At 42.7% G+C, this 20,604-nt stretch overlaps 2 protein-coding genes across 2 annotated transcripts in view; one reads left to right on the top strand and one right to left on the bottom strand.

The window, feature by feature from the left end:
- Positions 1-11,157, top strand: part of Gpr137b (G protein-coupled receptor 137B) — a gene marked incomplete at its 5' end in the record, with an annotated part of 35,795 nt that extends 24,638 nt beyond the window's left edge. The window contains 5 exon segments of the mRNA XM_005405014.2: positions 1,100-1,322; positions 3,412-3,561; positions 5,954-6,082; positions 7,317-7,441; positions 9,718-11,157. Of these exon segments, the coding sequence (XP_005405071.2) occupies positions 1,100-1,322; positions 3,412-3,561; positions 5,954-6,082; positions 7,317-7,441; positions 9,718-9,829 (739 nt within the window).
- A 4,864-nt stretch (positions 11,158-16,021) lies between these two features.
- Positions 16,022-20,604, bottom strand: part of Ero1b (endoplasmic reticulum oxidoreductase beta) — a gene marked incomplete in the record, with an annotated part of 66,266 nt that continues 61,683 nt past the window's right edge. The window contains 2 exon segments of the mRNA XM_013504712.1: positions 16,022-16,321; positions 18,829-18,885. Of these exon segments, the coding sequence (XP_013360166.1) occupies positions 16,306-16,321; positions 18,829-18,885 (73 nt within the window).

Raw genomic sequence — 20,604 nt, 5'->3', positions numbered from 1 at the left:
AGCCTGTCTTTGAGCAAGTAAGGCAGTTCCTTATCTGCACATTACCACATGGTCATAGTGGTCACCTGAGATATGTGTGGGCTCCCAGGAAGTGGGGCTTCAGTTGCAGCTAATCTGAGGGGACTTCATGTTAGCTGGATACGGGGCTCCTGGGGCGTGTGCGGCGCTGTGCAGGTGGCCAGTGAAATGGACAGTTCCTGTCCAGTGAGGGCAGCTCCTGTGGCTGGTTTGTAGCAAGAGCTTCACCCAGCCATGAGAACCCCTGGGCTCTGCTTAATGACTTCTTGGGGCGAAACATTCAACCCGTCTTACACAAATGCACCTGCCCTTTAGTATCCATGGTGGGTTAGTTCCAGCACCTGCCTCACAGACCAAAACCTCTGGACACTCACGTCAGATGGCACAGTATTTATGTAGGAGCCACGTAATCGTCCTTTGTAACTTTAAATCATCTCTAAATTTAATACTGAATACAGCGTGAATGCTATGTAAATAACTATTATACTGTATTGCTTAGGGAATAATGACAGAAAAGTACATGTTTAATTCATATGCAGTTAAAATGGTTCCTCTGAGCTGGTTGAATTGGGCTGTGGATCTAGTGGATGTGGGGGGCTGACTGTAGTACCACACTTAACTCTCTACAGACACCTACTGTGAGGTGGGTACTGCGGGATCTTGTTTTTAGGGGGTGGAACTGGGCTCAGAGGCTGTGTTTGTCGTCTGAGGGTGCTGAGTGGTCAGTGCTATCCCTGGAACCCTGTCTCAGCTCGAGCACTTGGCTCTCACCGTGACCTCCCTGCGTAGAGGGAGTGTGTCGGGGTCTCGTGCAGGCCAGCCAGCACTTTGAGCTCACACCCAGGCCTCATGATCTCCTGGAAACAGTGAAGTCCTTCATGAAGGGCCCTCGGGCACAGCTTGTGGTCATTTAGTAACTTGAATCTGGAATCTCTATGGCTGAAGTCCAAGCTCTTAAATGTGTTACTTTGGTATGTCTACTTTGGAAACGGTTAACCACTGCGTTTCACAGCCCGCGACCCAGAATGTACAGCCAGTGTGGAAGAATTCGGGCCTTAAATTTCTCCCTCTTCTTTTCCAGGTTGCCCCCCTATCTGGTCTCCCTCTTCATCAGTCTTGTTTTCCTGGTGGTGAACTTGACCTGTGCTGTGCTGGTGAAGACAGGAAATTGGGACAGGAAGGTCATCGTCTCCGTGCGAGTGGCCATTAATGACACACTCTTCGTGCTGTGTGCCATCTCTCTGTCCATCTGTCTCTACAAAATCTCAAAGATGTCCTTAGCTAGCATTTACTTGGAATCTAAGGTAGGGTGGGAATGTGCTCAGATCCCTCCCATGAAACTTACTTTAAAAATACATGTCTGGTTTGTAGACAAGAGAGACACAAATCTTTCTGAACGCACCCGTCCTTTAGCAGATGATTGCCGCACCGTGGTCACCAGGACACGGGGGTGTGAGGTCGCAGAACCTTGGGTGTGGGAATTGTTCTCTAGGTGGCTTAAGAGTGTCAGTGTGTGTGTGGGATCATTGGCAGGGTTCAGTCTGGTTCATAGAGAGTTATTTAACCTATATTTTAAAGGACTAGTGGGATTCACTATAGCAACAACACTCATAGCAAACACGTTACCTAGTGTCGTGTCCCTGGCACGTTGACAAGCACTTTATGTGTACACACCTGATGTCATTCTAACAGATCTACTGGGTTAGGCGGTGTTATAATTCCCATTCTATGGATAGGGAAATGAGGCACAGAGAGCCCAAATCGCTCACCCTAGGCCATGCTGCTAGCAGGGACAACGCTGAGTCACACCTGGCAGGGTCTGTGGGCTTCACCACCTTCTTGTGCTGCTTTGTAGACTCAGATTCAGGCTTACACTTGAACGCAGTGCCCTCAAGCAGCCTCTCCTTTGTGGTCGGAAGTGGGGTTCAGGAGACTGTCCTGCCTGTGGGGGGTTCAGAGACTGGGCCACACATGAGTAGGAGGGAAGCTCCTGGCCCGCTCCCTTCTTCCATGCTCTGCCTTGCACCCTCAGCTCCCGTGTCCCGCCTTCCTGTCTCTAGGGCTGTGAAGGGCACATGTGCAGATATGCTGTGGTGCCAGAGTGCATCTGGTCAGCCAGATCCTCCAGATTCCCTCACTGACATTCCAAACCTGAGCCTGGAAGCCGGGGCCGGCTCGGGACCCTGCCCCGACACTTTGCCTCTGTGGACCTGGCTTCCCTCACTATAAATGGTTGAGTGATCTGCCCAGCTCCTCTGCGTCTGAGACACAGTGCCTTGTGGAGGATCTGCCATCCACCTGCCTCCCTTAGGGCTCATTTGATTTCAGTGTTTCTGGTCAGAAGTGGCAGCTTTGTCTCCCAGTGTTGTCTTTAGAAGTGGTCAGCAGATAAAATCTGTTTCTAACTTTGATTCTCACAGGGCATCTTGGGAGTTAGCCAGATTCTTGCAAAAGTGTGACAGAGTAGTTCTTTCATTTCTAAATTGTTGTATTTTAAACTTGATTTTGCTTTAACTTTCTCTGTTACTTTATCTCCCATATAGTGACTAATCAAGGCATTTTAAGACTGCTCTTCAACAGAAGGGGTTAACTTGTACACTGTTACAGTGCTATTTTGCTCACCTTTGTGGTTTATGAGCCAACAAAGAACTATTGCTGAAATGAAATGGTATTTTGGATTTAGTTAATGACTTCCAAATTCAAAACTCAGTTTTAATCTTTTTGGTCATGTTAACTGTGTTTTCTTTTTTTGTTGTTTTTTTTCCGGTACCGGGAATTGAACTCTTGACCTTGCGCTTGCCAGGCAGGTGCTGTGCCGCTGAACTAAATCCCTAGCCCCTCCGTGTTTTCAACTAGAGGTTCTTTAATTGGCTTGAGAAGTTGATAGCTTTATAGAGGGGAGCATGGGTCACGGATTTCCGTGTAATTCCACTCAGAATCATGTCAGGACTCATGTTGGTTTCTCCTCCACAGCTGTAGGTTTTGAGAAAGAGCATATTCTAGCACACTGGGCAGTACTGGCCACCTCCTGTCTCAGCCCCTGTCCCTCTGAGACTGTTTCTGTTTCCCCTAAGCTAGAGCGTGGCCTGGTGTGCCTGCTGTGCCTCTGGACTAGGAGGATGTTGGAGTTGAGTGTGGCAGTGGGAGACTTAACAACAGCACAAGCCCCTCGGACTTTCTAGGCTTGAGGCAGAGGGTCTGTAGAGACTGCACTGTCACAGCCATCAGACACCTTGAAATCTGAAATTGCACAGAGGCACCAAGGGGTTTTAGGCCTGGGGTGGAGCGCCTCTGAAACCCCCCAAGGGCTCCTGGGTGACACTGGGTGAGGAACAGGCAAGGGACCAGTGCCCTGGACCTGCCGTGGCCCACCCTGCTGGTTTTCTCTTACAGGGCTCCTCTGTGTGCCAAGTGACTGCCATTGGTGTCACGGTCATCCTGCTGTACACCTCCCGGGCCTGCTACAACCTGTTCATCTTGTCCTTCTCTCAGCTCAAGAATGTCCACTCCTTTGATTACGACTGGTACAATGTATCAGACCAGGTCAGTGCAGGGGCCACGAGGTGTGACTGGGAGGGGCACCATTTGCTGTGTGGTGTTCTGTGTGGCCATGACGTTGGCTCTTTGCTTCTGCTGCTGAACAGCTGGGGGACCTTGCGCAGCGCTTCCGGTGTGTGGTGTGCACCCTCCTCAGTCAGGGGGACCACGGCTCTGCCTTGTTCTTGCTTACGCCTCCTGAGACTTGTGGATTGGAAATGTGTGTGCGGACATATAAACCTGCACGTATGTGCACACTCAGGTCACGTCTCCTCTCCACCTCATGGGGTTCTTGTCAAGCAGTACTTAAACTTTTTTCCTTTTAAATGCTTCCTGATAAATGTAAGATGGTATTATTAAAGGGTAAATTTTGCAAAGATAAGTTGTATTCAGAAAATGTCTAAAACTATGAAATGGGAGACTTTGAATGCAGTACAGCGTTGGCGAAAACCCAGACCAGTGTGACAGAGGTAGTAAGGGTTAGTAGGGCCTCACTGCGACAGTCGTTGTAATAGGGTTCTTCCTTTCTACCCCAAATGCATCCTATAAACTCATAAATTACCAGCTGTAAAGCAAGTGAACAAAGGCAGGTTCTTCATAAAAGCTTAGAAAAAGAAAAATTTATTTGATAAATACCAATTTTTTTATGGCAGACACTACAAAGTTGTGAGGATATAAGAAATGGATAGCCTCCTTTGTCCCGCCCTGTGGGGGTTCATGCTGCACCGAGGTGGAGACAGACCCTCCAGCAGGGAAATGTACCTTTTTGCTAGTAGTCAGAGTGGTTTGCACAGGCGCCTTCAGCTTTCCCTGGAAAAACTGAATTCCCAACTATGTGTAAATCTACTCCTAAAATTTCAGTAGTGCTCAAAACTTGAGCTGAGTTACGGTAATAGGAGAGGGAATAAAATGACCACAGTGAGCTGAGGAGGACACGGTGACTTCCCAAGAGGCACAGGCCGGGGGAGGACAAAACTGCAGCAGCCCTGCCCCAGCGCCACTAGCGCAGGCCGTGGAAAGCTGGGCAAGGCCTGCCTGCGGCGTGCTGGGTAAAAGGCACACATGTATAAGAAACCCTGAACTTTAAACAGTAACCAACCAGAGACAGCTTCACCGTCCACAGAGGAGTTTTTAAATTGTTGCAGGCTGTACATGAGATTTACTGTTAATCATAATTACGGGCGTGAGTCAGAGATGTTAAACGCAGTCAGTGCTGTGCACCCTGCGTCACCATCCACCTCTAGAGCTTTTCTTTCTTTCTTTTTTTTTTTTTTTTTGGTTTTTCTCCGGTACCAGGAACCAAACTCACGACCTTGCGCTTGCCAGGCAGGCGCTTTTGCCACTGAGCTAAATCCCCAGCCCCTCACCTCTAGAGCTTTTCCATCTGCTCTATTACATGATGATGATTTGGTTTTAACAAAATAATTATTTCCATTTCTTTTAGTCAAGATATGATAGATTCCAGGGTAAAGCTTAGTGGCACAGCATCTGCCTGGCAAGCACAAGGTCCCGAGTTCGATTCCCAGTACCAAAAACCCCCCCAAAACAAAGCAAGATATGATAGCCAAGGATTTACAGTAGGATCAGTTTTTAAAATTCTTCTGTTTTCATTGGTTCTATATAACTATCTAGACTGCTGGTACAACCCGAAGAACTGAGGAGCAGGCAGGATAGATGGCCACAAGTGCACGTGGGCAGCACAGGTGACATGTGGGACGTGAAGTGTGAGGGACCACATGGAGAAGGGGAACAGGAGTCGGGCTCCTGCACTTTCCCTGTACTGTTACAGAAGGCAGCGTTAAGAGTAGGGGACTGACGTGGTGTGGCTTGGTTTTGCTGCATGCTTTTTTAATGAATGCTGGTTTTTCTGAGGTGTGCCCATACCCAGCTCCCCTCTTGTCTGCTGAAGGGAGGAAACTCGCAGCAGGCCTCTCTGCGGCTCCTGGGCTAGAAGCCAAATGCCTATGGCTCTGAGGAATTTTTCTGGACGAGTTAACCAGCAATAGGCTTAACGACTGTAGGATGCAGTTTATATGAAGAAAAGCTTACAATTGCCGTGCTTACCCTAGGGTCACATGCTGCTGTGGAGGATCGAGGAGACTCTTAGTGTGTTTAGCTGTTGATGAGAAATTCAGTTCGGATTGGAGTGAGTTCATTTGCACACAAGCAAGAGCTTGGGGAATGAATTAATAAAGTGTCAGGGTTGGGGAGTTCTTGTCTGAATACTGATTGGTTTAAATAACCAGGTTGGCCATTATTATTACAGGATTTCTTTGTGCACATTTTAGAGAAAGGAATGATACTGTTTTAAGATTCTGTTTGTGTCTGGCAGAATTGAGTGAAACAAATTTTCTCTGCCCTCAGTCCACTGCTTCTGTTCTCTCTCTTCTGCTAATAGGCAGATCTGAAGAATCAGCTGGGAGACGCCGGCTATGTAGTATTTGGAGTTGTGCTGTTTGTGTGGGAACTCTTGCCCACCACCTTGGTAGTTTACTTCTTTCGAGTGAGAAGTCCCACAAAGGACCTCGTAAGTATACCATTTTATATTTGCATAAAACGTCTTCTAATTCTCATGAAACCTGCAATTAGAATGTTTTTCTAGCTTTTCTATATGGGAGAGAGCCTCTTTTAGGCCACTATGATACAGGAAATCCCTGGATTGTTTTATTCAGACTTTTTTCCCCTTAATTCTCTTTACAGGGAAATGTTTTTTGGTTTAGCTTTATTTTACTGAAGAATTGAAAGTTAGGTACATTTCCTGGCCTGAGGAAAATAATTAACCACTTTGGTTAATGTGATACAGCCTCACTAGTATTTGATTACTGCACTAAGTAGATAAGGTTTTCTTCTAGCAAAGGACAGAGAAGAGTGATAATTTAGAGTGTGCTGGGTGGTGAATGGGATGATGAAAATGTATAAATAGTAACAGGAAGGGTGCTGTAAAGTCACTCCCCCAGTTTGGTCATGTTTCTGCTCAACCAGCTTTATCTAAATCATTTATGGGGGCTAGATAGAAAATGCAATAGTAGTAAGAGTGCAAAAACTCCTGGGAGCCTTGCTCCACAGAGAATTCCTGCCACACGAACTGGTGGAAAAATTTTGACTGATGTGCGAGCTCACAAAGGAGTTAGTGAAGGTGGGCATAAAAGTGAGGAAAGCATAAAAGGAAGTGGCCAGACAAGTTGCAGGTCTTAGTTCATGCCCAGCTGACATAGGCATTCTGTTTTATCTTGTTTTTTTATTTGCCTCTGGATCATCAGTACGGAGGCAGGAAAAGAAAGTGGTGAGACTGGGCAGATGGGGCAGTGGGACATAGCCAGTGTGTGGGCTCTAAGCGGAGGATGAGCAATGGCTCAGGATGAAATCCAGCCGTGTGCCTTGGAATTTTTTGAGAGATGGGTTCAGTTTGTTGGGAGCAGACACAGGGTGAAGCAGTTAGAGAGGGTACGAAAATGGGATAGGCAATCCTCTCCAAGTGATTTCACTTTTAAAAAATTTTACTATGAATGCTCATGTTATGTATATCCAAATTACATTATTTATTCCACTTTGGCTAATCTGGGCATCTTTCAGTGAATTAAAACTGATGATTTGTTATTGTAAACAAGACTGGATGAAAGGTTTATCCCTGTTAAACAAAAGCAACTGCAGTGAATACTGCAGGTGAAAGGAGCAAACTCTGTCCAGGGGGGAAAGAACTTCAGTCTCCTGTGGCAAGGTCCAGTGCCGGGAAATATGCCCAGTGTCACCTGTCTTTCTAGACCAATCCTGGAATAGTCCCCAGCCACGGATTCAGTCCCAGATCTTATTTCTTTGACAACCCTCGAAGATATGACAGCGATGATGACCTTGCCTGGAACATTGCCCCTCAGGGACTTCAGGGAAGGTAAGGCTGTTCACCTAAAGGGGCCTTGTGGAGGAGAGGGTTACGCCGTGGCAGTGGTGCCTCTGAAGGCCAGGGAGCACTAGGAGTGAGAAAGGACTGACAAAGTTTTAAAAGCCCCACAGCATCTTTATATACAGTAGTGTTTCCTAAACAATTCATGGACACAGTTTATTAGCTATGTCATACACATGATGGGAAATGGAGGTTTATTTGTTTGTTGTTTTTTTTTTGGTTTTTCTCTGGCACCGGGAACCGAACTCACGACCTTGCGCTTGCCAGGCAGGCGCTTTTGCCGCTGAGCTAAATCCCCAGCCCCTGGAAATGGAGGTTTAAAAAGATCAGCTTACATCACAGAACTCCTTAGTCTATAGTACGCTCATATACAGTCTGAACGTTTGACTGTGGCATCACTCAGTGGAATATGATTTGGGGAATCAGGCAGACTTCTCTAGTCAGATATTCTGATCAATTAAATGGTACTTATTTATTAGAATCGTCTAAGGACCAAATTTTAAATTGGATGTCAGCACTTAACTGCAGTGCAGTGAGGTCACTACTGTCATGAGCCTCATATTTCAGATGAAACCAAGGTCTCTAAAAGTGGGGTGATTTTGTCCAGCTCACACCACTGCTGAGGAGCTGGGTTTGCAGCTGAGGCAGTCTCATTGGATGCGAACTCTGGGTCATGAGACTGTGCCGACAGTTGGTATATAGCCTAGCACCCGTCTCCTGTCTCACCTATGCGTGTGCTGTGTACTTTCATGTGAACTGTAACAGGAAGAGTCTCTGTTCCTGAAAATCCACCTGCAGATTTGGCCCAGAATATTTTGGAGAGGGCAGTTAAACATAACAGAGTCCCAGGCAGCATATACAGTTGCAAGAGAGTAAATGAGCTGTCACCACCTAACTTCCAGGGCTGGGTAGGGAGCCTCTGAGTCCCTGAGCACCTTGAGTGCCTGGCCCAGGCCACTGTGCAGCCAGGATGGTGATGGGGCGGCCCTGGACACCCTTCCCATCCTTAACTTAACCTGTAGGTGCGCCGCTGTCTGCCCGCCCATCGTTGTGTCTGTCTTTCACTCCGTGGATCTGGGCCAGCAGCTGCAAGAGGAGCCAAAAGGGCTGCCTCAGTGCTAGCCTCAGTCCCAAGGCCCCTCTTGCGCCTCCCAGTCTGAGAGAAGGGAAGGCTTAGCTATGCAGTCCTTTGAGAGTGTAAAGATTTGCATTAGCATTTCAATGTGAATGTCTTTTCCTCTAGGATGAAATGGTAGAAGGTGATGTGTACTAGGTTTTTTCTTTTTTATTAATAACAGTGACAAAAGGGTTCCCTTTCAAAACTTTTGTTAAGAGTTCTGAAGAGGGTCCTTGTTTTGGGGAAGGAGAACTGAGAAAAGCAGACCAATGCCCAAGCCAGCAGAAAGAAAGAACTACCTGGAAGACAGCTAATAAACAAGGACTTCTCACGGTCAAAGACTGCGCCTCAGTGAGAGGCTCTTACCCTGAGTACCACCTCTTCCCTAAAACACTACTCATCTTGTTAGTTCTGCTGGTCCTTTTAAACACATTTGCTGCTGGAGCAGCCTGAACACCCCCACCTGCCAGGAGTGACCCGGAGCTGAGAACCTCCTTGGGCCCACTTTCTGCTGTCGTTTAAAGGAAAATGATGATGATGAGAACAGTGTGTTGAGTACTGTGTATTAGATACTGTTCTAAGGACCTGATGTGTGGTAACTCCCATTAATAGTGGGCTGTACTCCACATTAGGATCGAAACAGTTTGTTAGTAGAAAATGTGTCACACATTATGACTGATTTCAGATTCTAGGGTGGCCAGACTTCTGGACTGTAATGAATGGAGAAGGTGGTTGTGGGCAGGCAGCCAGCACTGTACAGCACTGTTTTGGGTGAAAATGGGCTTCAGGAAGCTAATTTAGGGACTGGCAGTGTAGGTCAGTGGTAGAGCATCTGCCTAACTTACACAAAGCCCTGGGTTCGATCCCCAGCACCACAGACACACATAAAACAAAAAACAATTTAAAGAATTTGGGGCTGGGGCTGGGGATTTAGCTCAGCGGCAAAAAGTGCCTGCCTGGCAAGCACAAGGTCGTGAGTTCGGTTCCCGGTACCGGAGAAAAACCAAAAAAAAAAAAAAAAAAAAAAAAAAAAAAGAATTTGGGGCTTGTCTAGAGTTCATACCAGTTCCCAGCTCTGTCTCCCTAAACTGTCTCCCCTTCCTACAGAGTATGACCTTTTAAGCTACCACAAATTTTCTTTTTTAAGCTTTGCTCCAGACTACTATGATTGGGGACAACAAACGAACAGCTTCCTAACACAAGCAGGAACTTTGCCGCAAGACTCAACTTTGGATCCTGACAAACCGAGCCACGGGTAGCATCCGTTGGCTTTGTGGAAGATGCCTATTGGAAAGCTCCACAAAGACAAACTGAAAGACGGTGGAGTTTTTAGGGCGCTTTTCCTTAAGATAAGGGACTTGGCTTTTGTTACAGGTTCCCAGGACTAAGCAATACTTCAAATTCATAGATCCTATTTTAGTACTAATACGTGAGCCTGCCTTTTTCACTGGGTATAATTTAAACTTTTAAAAAATCTGTACTTTTATAAAGATGTATTTTATATAACTTAAATAATAATGCTAAAGTATACTAGGGTTTTCTCTCAAGAATGTTATTGCAATATATATTGTAGTTTGCACAAGACTGTTAATGCATAATTCACTTTAAAACAATATAATATATGGTCTAATAGTTTTTTTTTAAAGCTTTTGGACTAAAGTAGTCCTCAAATCCTTACCTCTAAAGGTCACTCAGACGCGTTCCATACTGGTAGATTCATGAAGTTCAGTTGACATCCACAAAACTAATTCCAGTGTTGCAAGTCAAAACGAAATAGCTTTTCATCAGTCTATAAAGTATATTTAATATATTAGTATATTAAGGTTTAATGTTTCAGAGATTTTGCCAAAAGTCTGGTACTGCCTTTCATCAGGGCACCAGTGTATACACTTCAGTGCTAACGGGTGGACCTTGTTAACAGTGTAGCTGACTTACACTATTAAACCTCCTCTGCTATAATCAAAGTGACTGTGCATAGTTTTTTCAGTCAGATAACATGTCTGTTACCTCAGGACTATAGCAAGACTACCTTTCCCAGCTCGGTGAGTGGTAACTACAGTCAAGTAGAAGCCAAGAGCATCCCAAGACAGCATTATAGCCTGCGTGCCAGAGTCAAAAGACTGGGACCCTGACAGCTTTTTGGTAATCTCCAACCATTAAATTGTGGTCTTTATTTTTAAATAAAGGTCATGATCACACTAAGTCATGTCTTCAGAAAGTCCTGCATCCTTTAGTACAGTGGTTCCTTGGTTCACAAGTGTTTTTGTTTGGAAAAATTTTGTTTTTGTTAGTGAACTCTGCATCAGGAAACAAACATGACTGCAGCCATCTTTCCAGAGTCAGGGAATGAATGAAGTTAGTGAACCTGAGGTACCTCTGTATTGGGTTAGCTGAGGGCAGATGTACTTTTAAGTGTACAGTGTCACTAAATTATAGAATAGTGTCTATCTTCTAGTATATGAACACTGTTTATCAGATTGAAATATCCAGCATTAACAGACAGAAGCCCTAATCTATTTTTGATAAAGCTGCTAGTATTTATGCAAACTGTTATTTTTTGTTGAATAATAAAAACAGATAAAGTGCGTATTCTGCTGTCCTTTTAAAAAGTAATGCCGAAATTTTCTGTCAGCCATACTAGAAGACTGTAAGAACCATGACTGGGAGGAGAGTGTCCCGTCCACCACGCATGCCTGTTGAGTTGCTGCGGGGGACAGTGGGGAAGGGAGGGGAGGGCTCCTTGAGCTTCCTCATTCATCTGCTATCAGAGGCAACCAGTGCTTTTCCTCATTGCAGTACCCCTCTGAGAGGGAAAGGAAGGTGATTTCTGGTTCTGAAAGACCCAAACATTTATTTTATTTTAAAACAACATGAAGTTAAAACTGACACTTTGAAAGTTGCAAGTGCATAGGGAAGAGCTGGTATTACAGAAAGTTTTGTACAATTACCCATGTCTGTCTGAATACCAGGGCTAAAAGTGTTTGTGTGTGACTACTGAAAGGGACATCATCTCTGTCTAAAATTCTAACTGATCTGTGCAGAGGGCCTTCACTGGCTCTTTTTCCTTTTTGGAAATAAAATTTGGAGTGTCTTACAGTTGACAACACACTAGCACCTCCACAAACCGCTCAGTCCCTACAACTAGGAGAGTGATGATCAACCTTTTAGAGACGTGTGCCCAAACTGCAACCTAAAACCCACTTAGTTACTGCACAGTGTCAGCGTGCAACTAAACCTGAGGTTTTAATTGAGAAAAAAACAAGTCATACATGAATACATTTTGTCTTAAAAATATACGTGCCATAGGTCTGCTACCACTGACTTAGGACACCTGCTCTCAGTGAGCCTTGGTGCTGAGCTGATACATAACCTCTGTTGAGAGCGACAGAGTAAATGTTCATCACCCTGGGACTGGAAGACACACTGTGAAAACAGATTCTCATTTGTATCTGCGCACTGGGTATTACTAGGAGATTGCTTTCCTCTTCTTTTTTGGTGCTGGGACAAACCCACAGCTCATATATGCTAGGCAAGTGCTCTATCACTGCGCTAAACCCCCAGCCTGTGTTCTTTATAGGTGAATTTATGTTAAAACTAAGGCATTCACCTATTTCTCTAAGCCTGCATTTTCTGTCTCTACTCCCTGAGCTGTGGCTGGGCCCTGCTCTGCTTTCCCTGGTATTGGCTTAATGTCATTTCTTTAGTTCTAGACCTCCTTGTCCTTTTGGACCTTGCTTCCTTACCACTATGTTAGATTGTGATGTCCACAATCAGCTTTCTTGAGCCCCTTTAGAACTGGAGTCCACAGGTCTGCTCTCCTCATCTAGATCTGTGAGCTGTACCTCTTCAGTCTGAAGTGTCCTCAGAAGTCCTCCATTCTGTAATAATTTCTGTTGCCGTGACCTTCACTCATGAATCTCACTGAGCCCCCAGGAGTCCCTCCAAGTTGTGGTGCTCCCTGAATGCATTCGCTAAAATACAGACGGTGCACTTGGACGAGCAAATACTGCTTTCCCAGGGCCCTTCCACCCGGGTGAGTGGGACTCCTTGTGTTTCCCCTGGGTGAGCTCAGCCTGGAGCCTAGGCTGAAAGGCTGCAGAGCACTTACCCACCCGAAGGTACTTTCTGTGAAGGCAGGCCACAACATGATACAAGAGGTGACATGATACAGGAGGTAAGCCCCACCCAACAGGTGCTGGGGGAATGACTTCACCTATGACAGTGTAATGGCACTGAGAGGAAGGCACCACAGTTCATTCCTGTGGAGGGGACTCTCCACTAGACAGGTTTCTAGGTTAGCACATGTCCTCTTCTGCTGACATTTTTATTGGGATGGTTTCTCACTATAAGTGGTACATAATCTAGTTAGGCTATATAGAATGCTAGTTATGCTTTCATCTACTGTGCAATGATTTTACTGGTTTACTACCCATTTAAAGTCTCCTCCCTCTTACAAATCTGACAGATAACCAACTTTTGGACATAATAGGAAGAAAAGTAACCAACGTGTTGTATGTACATACTCCTCAAATCATTCTTGGAGACTGTCTTAAAATAGAAGCACCAAGATTAATTCCGTCCACACAGGTGCTACAATATATGCCTCTATTTGCCTGTACCTGTTTGGCAGATAGGATACTGAAATCCACACAGTGAAAATAGATCTTTATCAGGTAGAATCAAATTAAAAGAATAACTATATGTGTGTGGGTATAAGTGCTCCATAGGTTAAAGAATTATTTTAAACTCATGGAAAAGTACAAAAAAATGTTCAACCTCACTGGTCATTTGAGTTACAAGTTAAAACACAGATTCCATCTCACCCCACAAAGAATGGCTGTTATCAAGAAATGAATAACAAATGCTGGAGGGGCTTTGGGGAAAAAGGAACCCTTCTCTACTGTTGGTGGGAGTGTACACTGGTGCAACCACTGTGGAAATCAGTGTGGTTATTCCTCAAAAAACTAGGATTGGAGGTCCCATTTAACCCAGCTATTCCCCCTCTGGTATCTTCCCAGAATTAAAAACAACATACCACAGTGATATATGTGCACCCATGTTTACAGCACCAGTTTGTAATAGCTACATCTTGAAAATAGCCCAAATGCCCTTAAACTGAGAATTGGATACCAAAAAATGGGGGTATTTTTATGTAGTGGAGTACTACTACATCATAAAGGATAAACTGGAGACTTTTATAGATAAATGGATGCAACTAGAAACCACAATCGTAAGTGAAATAAACCAGACACATGTGGAAATACATATGCAAACATCCTATTGTCTCCCTAGTGTGAGAAACTGAGTAGGATCCAAGATGTATAACAGATACTGTAAAATGGGAAGAAACTTCAAAAGGAAAGAGAAACTGGGCTAGGGGAATGGAGAAGGGAAAAGCGTCAAAAAACCCTATGTATGTATATAAAAGATAGTTTAGACAGTTACACTACTAATTTCTCTTAGTTCATTGAAAAGAAAGGTTTGTGCTAATATTGTTTGGTCAATTAAATGCCTGTGATAGTTTGTGTCTAGATGTCCCCCCAAAGCCTCATGCAGTCATGAGGGTAGTCTTTTAGAATCTGTGATTAGATTCATGGTCCACTGCTGGGATTATGGGTGGGAGTGCCATACCTGCTCTGGGGCGGGTAGCCTGCATACAATATGAGGGAGGGAAAGAGGCTTGCCCACTGCTGTTCCTCCCATTTTGTTCTTGCTGCTTTTGCTATTTTCCACCGCCATGAATGGTTACCCTCTGCCATGTGCCACTATGCCTTGGAGCCAGCTGAGTATGGACAGAAACCTCCACAAACTGTGTGCTAAATAAACCTTTCCTTCCTTAATTTTGGGTGGCAGGTATTTTGTCCCACCAAAGAGAAAAAGTAACCAAGACAATGCTGATATCTTGTAAAAAAAAAAAAAAAAATTGGCGAACTTTATTCATAAGAATATAAACTTAAAACACATCATTTCCCCCCCATTTATCAGAATGGCCCAAGTCCAACATTACAGTAACATCTCTGGCAATGAGGTTGTGGGTAAGCAAGTATAGCCGTAAATTTCACATGGCATGTGACCTGGTACTGTACTCCCAAGGAACATAGTATATGAGTTAGTGTCCTTCAGAGTTACAAAAGCACATGGCCTTTCACCTCCAAATTCTATTTGTGGGTATTTCTTCTGCAGGTACATATACAAATATGAAAGGACATCTTCATGGTCTGGAAAGAACCCAAATAACCATTAACAGGACCAGTTAAATGATGGTACATCCATGTAATGTATTGTAATACCAGGTAGTCCCTGAAAAAGTAACAAAGCTATCTAATGGCTTGTGGAAAAAAGCAAAATCGTATGTATACGATGTCACTTTGGATAAAAATGAAAGAAAAAGTAAAACATTTGTATATGTCTTAAAAAGTATGGATATAAGAAGATAAACAATGGGCAGATAGGACGGAGACCTGAGTTAAATGAGAGCAGCTCTGGGAAAATGGGAACACAAGGGAAAGAGGCTTATTCAAGCGTTGCCTGGGAAGCTAGAGGGCAGGGGAAGTCTGCCCTGAAGTTAGAGGCTTAGCTAAAAAATGCCAACTGCATTGTTTTGTTTTCTCACACACACCAAAATAGCCTAAAAAAAAATACATAAAAACCCCTGAAATTGGGTGCTGACTTGGCATGCTCCCTTGGACCCCTTCTTGGCTAATGAGTGCTTCTCTTTTTCCTAATGAATTACTCTCCTCACTTCTCTACTTACTGCATCTTCCGTTGTCCTCAGACATGAGCTCAGAGAGCAAATTGGTAACAGATGGAAACATAAGAAAGCAAGAACAGAGGTTATGTGTAGTGAGGGGGTGTGAAGTGCAGGAAGTTGGGCCATTTACTCTACAACTTCTGGTTTGTTTTTTTGGGGGGTGGTTTTCTGGTACTGGGAATCGAACTCACGACCTCGTGCTTGCCAGGCAGGTGCTGTGCCGCTGAGCTGAATCCCCAGCCCCCAACTTTTGATTTTTTAACCCCACGTGAATGTACTGTTTTAAAAAATCAAACAAAATAAACATATTTTAAATTGCTACAAATCAAAAGATGCTTAAAGTTTCCGCTTTCAGTTGAATGGTAATAAACCAACTTATGAAATGATATAGACCATGTTTATGAGTAGAGGCTGCAGTTAAGATATTCTGGTTTCAAATTCTGGCTAACATGACATAGCATTTGTGACAATCAGTTCTCTTATATCTAAAACAGAAGTTTACTTACCTATTCCTGGTTTGGTGAGAAGGAAATGCTGTATGTAAAGCCCTTAATTCATGGCTTGCCAAAGCTTGCCTTGTGATTAGAAGAGCCACCACCTCAGGCTACCTGGAAAAATACTCTGCCCTGTTCTGCATATTATAAACAGATCTTCATCTCATCAAAAAAACGCTTAAAATGGGAGAAACGAGACAAAAAGATTGCAGGAAGATGTACTTTAATTCACATTTTCTGGAGTCTGATGGTACAGCAACGAATTACTCGGAATTCTGCTCACAAAATCAAAGCTTGCATCTGCAGGTGTTACTGAAAACAGAACATGGATGTGTGTGCTGGGCTCTGCTGCCCCTAACCTGTCCTTTGGTGAACAGCTATGGTCTCCTCAGGTACTTCAGTGTCCAAACTGCTGGGAGGGGGAGTGTGAACTGTGCTCAAGGTTCCAGCTGAAGGCAATGCTGATGAAGACCCAAACAGCTGTCTTGTCTTATATATAATGGCACCTAGGCAAAGTTAAAAAGTGGCACAGTGTTTCATACCCATAGTGAGACTACAAAACTGACTAATTCAGATATTCAATGTCAAAACATTTGATAAATATAAAGTAAAATCTATCACTATTCTGATTTTCCTCATAACCCAAGAATCAAAACAAGAGGGATATTGAAAATTTACCAGTATACAGTTTGTCTAAGTTACAGATTCCACTTGCCAAAAAATTGCATGCCACTAAAGGAAAGAATGTTTCCTTTTCTTCATGTTCATGACTTCTTCAGCTGTTACAATCATTTCTGTCAGTTATATGATCAAGAGCTGGATTTTAAAGTAGGTAAGAAATAAACAAAATGCCAAGAGGTGCTCACTAGCCGGGCATGTGCAGAATGCAGACTGCTCCACTTTCACCTTGCAGCAAGGGGAACATGAACTGGAAGACAGTCCATGGCACAAAGATCTAAAACACGACAAGGATCACAAAACACAGGCTCCTAACGTTTACACAACGTTAGAAATATACACACACAAAATGTAGGCAGCCCCTCCCAATCTGATTTATGGTAAAAAAAAGATAAATCTCAGCTTAAGAATACTTTGTTTCCTAGTGAAAAAATTCATGAAAACTTTGAAGAGAACTTCTTACTCTAACTAGATCTTCTAATTTCCTAGGACACACTGTATTATAGTATTTTTCATAAGCTTGAAGCAAATTACAATAAAGAAAAATGCAATAAATGGAAATGACTAAGGATTTTCTTTAGTAGTAGAGTTTAAGTAATAACTTTTAACTATAGGAATGGTGAAGTAACACTATCAGGAAGATTTTAAATTTACAGTAAAAATACACAAAGTACAAAATTTTTCACATTTTCTTGAACACCAAATGAACACTAAAAATAATTCTTCATGTACTAGCAAGGTTAGTAATTGCTAGTACATAATTGCTTCATGTACTAGCAAGGTTAGTAATTCCTTCCCTTACCATGTAGTATTTGCAACCCTAAAACAGCAAAGAAAAAGTAGAAGCGCTAATCAAGCTGGCCTTCACCATTCAATCTAACGAACCACTGCCACAACCAAAGCCAAGTTTGTAAAAGTTAGCAGTAATTAGGTGAGAAAATGATGAGACCTCTCCCCAGTCATAGCCTTCATAGAACAGCTAAATATTTTTCAAAGGGATAAACCAACTAAATACAATTTCAAATATGTCATAAAACTGTCAACACATTTCAGACTTTGGCAGAGTAAGATGTGGGTTTAAGAGCACTTATCAGAAAAGGTAAGAGTAAGGAGAAACTAGGCTACTAACATTACTTCACAGATGCAACCTTTCAAATCAGTCCTATTATATCTACCAACACCTTGAAAAGATTCAAGATTTTAAATATTGTTTGGAGACTTTAAATCTCAGGCTTACAAAGCGGTTGTCTAGGACCTATGAGTCATCCATTGGTCCAAGTCACACAAAGCACCGTCCATCTGAGAGTGAACTAGGATGCAAAGAGGAGGGAGAGGACAGGAAGCTCAGAAGATGGCGCACCTGATCCCCTTGCTGATGCATCGCACTAGAGAAAATCACATGGGGAGTTAGAGGATTGCATAGGTTCTATTCAAAATTAACTCCTTTAAAAATGCTTACTTTAAAATAGCAAATTTTATGTACTTAGTTTTAGTTGGCATTATAAATTCATAGAGTCCCATTCAGATTTTGTCAGGAAGTAATTATATGAATGTGCAGGGTTTTTCTTCTTAAAGTAACTGGACATGTCTAAAATTGGGACAGAGAGAGGCAAAGTTCGAAGAAGGTGATCTGCAGGTTCTAATTAGAGAACGCTCTTGCACGTCTACTCGCACACAGCACATCTGCCTGGCCGAGCACAGGAAGAGCACTCATCTATCCACCGTCACCACTGCAGGGCCTTCAGTGGCCCAAAACTAAGCAGCAGCCACAACTAAACAACTCAAAATAAAACGTATAAAGTGAAGTCAAAATCCTAGGGAATCTTAAGGAACCTCTGAAACCACCCCGCAAAAGGGCCATTCACTGCTCCATGCTGTAGATGACAGCTGTAGTGCTGCGCAAGGCTAAAAATACCTTAAATCATCGATAAACTTCACCACTGATACCAGCCCTGAGCAACAATGGTTCCCTAGTTCTCCTTTTCCACAACAGATGGTAACAGTGTTATTAGAACAGATAGTCATTTAAAGTTCAACATCCAAATAAAAGAATAACACAGTAACAAAACCAATTTGAAACAAATAGAATATTCAACAGATAGAAACACAAACAGAATTAGTATAACTTACATATTTTAAAAGTACATACTCCATTTATAAATAGCTCTAATAATCTACTACGGATCATAAATATTCAAGTGAGCATTTGAGTTCTCTCTTTTAAGAGTTCAGAATTCTTGAAGTCTTAGAAGATTAGTCTTTTTGCTGAATGTCCAAGATTAAAAGGCTTCACATAGTCCCTTTATGTCTCCAGGCATATAAAAGCCTTCATTACCTACTGTGTTGTAGTAAGACTTTAAAGTTCTGTAACTCTCTTATGCTTGTAGAAAGCCTGTAAGAGGGGGGAAAAAGCATTCTTAGTACAGATAGCTAATACGATGTGTACATATTTCAAATTACTGATACTGTTATATGGGCTATAATTTAAAAGTGAAATCTAAAATATATAAGCAACACTAAACACTGAAGATTCCTTTTTTTTTTCTTAACCAGGAGTTGAACTTGGGACCTTACGCTTGCCAGGCTGGCCCTTAATGCCGCGGAGCTATATCCCCGGCCTGAAGATTCTATTTTTAAATGAGTATGCTCTAATTTTGTTTTACTGAAGATGGATAAAACATAGAGGTATGATTATTTGCTCTTGGTTTACAAGAGGCAAGGAAGCTACTTACTACTTCTTGTCAACACAAAGTAGATTAAGATGGAAACCAAGGTAGGAATAATTCATCATGACAAATAATATTGGACCTTATAAATTCATTTAGCACGTCCTCTCTAAATGGCTACTTCTTTCTTGTTGCTTTCCAAACAAACTGATTCACACTGTTGGATCCTCAAGAGTAAAGACTATATTTCATCTCCTGCCCCTATCTGTGCGTGGTGATTTTTAATTGGCTACTGACTGGCTACATAAATGAACAAAGAGCTCTTCAGCCCTAGCCCAGATATAAAACTGAAATAGGAAGCACAAAAAAACTACAAGCTCAGTTTTCCTTATGTACAATTCAGGGCTGACACAAGAAAAATACAGCATTTCTCTTTCCTAGAACTTAGGGGGATGGATGTAGTATGCAGCTCTAAGTTTCTTTTATCAGCACTTGAAATGTTACCATTTATTGAGAGCTTAGGATATGCCATGCAACTTTCTGCTCTACTGTGTATATGACCTCAAAAAACACTGAAAAGCAGCAAAGGAGATACAATTAACCCTAGTTTTACATTTCAGGAAACCAGAGCTCAAATCAATGAAATATTTCCCCAGGCTCACCCAGCTAGTAGGTGGGTTCTAACACTAAGAAGGTTTTATTTTCCTCATTTTACCTAAAAAGAAAGCATGGCTGGAACAGCAGGGGTTTGGTGGAGCCCACACTGCTAATAAATGACAGGCCAGGATTCTAAGACTTCTAGAGAACCATAAAGGTAATAGGTTCTAGATACAGAACTAAAACTACAAGGATGCATTTATGAGACCCAGAGAAATTTAGGTAAAATTATTTTTTTCTTCTTAATTTTACTTGGACTTAAGCATTTACATCATTTAAAGACCTTTTCATTTGTTTTATTTATTTTTTTGTTTTCTAAGACAGGGTCTCACTATGTAGTTCAGGCTGGCCGTTAACACACTATATAGGCAGGCTGTCTCAAACTTGGGTTAATCCATCTCAGCCTCCTAAATGCTGGTATGATTATGGGCATGCACCACCATGTCTGGCTTCACTGCAATTTCATTTTAAATAAATTTCATCATTTCTCCTATGTTAACTTCCTATAGGCCTCAGAAGTGGGTAGACTGAATTTTTCATGAAATGCAGATTAACAATGGACATTCTGTTTTGTGTTTTACATCTCAACCTATATGGTTATCATTAAATACAAGGAAGCAGGAGATATGATTTTTGCTACTAAGGTGGGAAATTATAATATCTATTTTAAATTACGTCTTTTGAACATATGCATACTAAGAAAACAAAAGCAAAAATTCCTGTACAACTTGGTCCCTTATTAAAAAAAAAAAACTTTGCCTTGATTTGACTTTTTTTGCCCTGTTTTT

Source organism: Chinchilla lanigera, unplaced genomic scaffold (genome assembly GCF_000276665.1).
Source record: "Chinchilla lanigera isolate Chin_1 unplaced genomic scaffold, ChiLan1.0 scaffold00091, whole genome shotgun sequence".
NCBI classification, from domain to species: Eukaryota; Metazoa; Chordata; class Mammalia; order Rodentia; family Chinchillidae; genus Chinchilla; species Chinchilla lanigera.
This window is presented reverse-complemented; position numbering and strand designations above follow the sequence as displayed.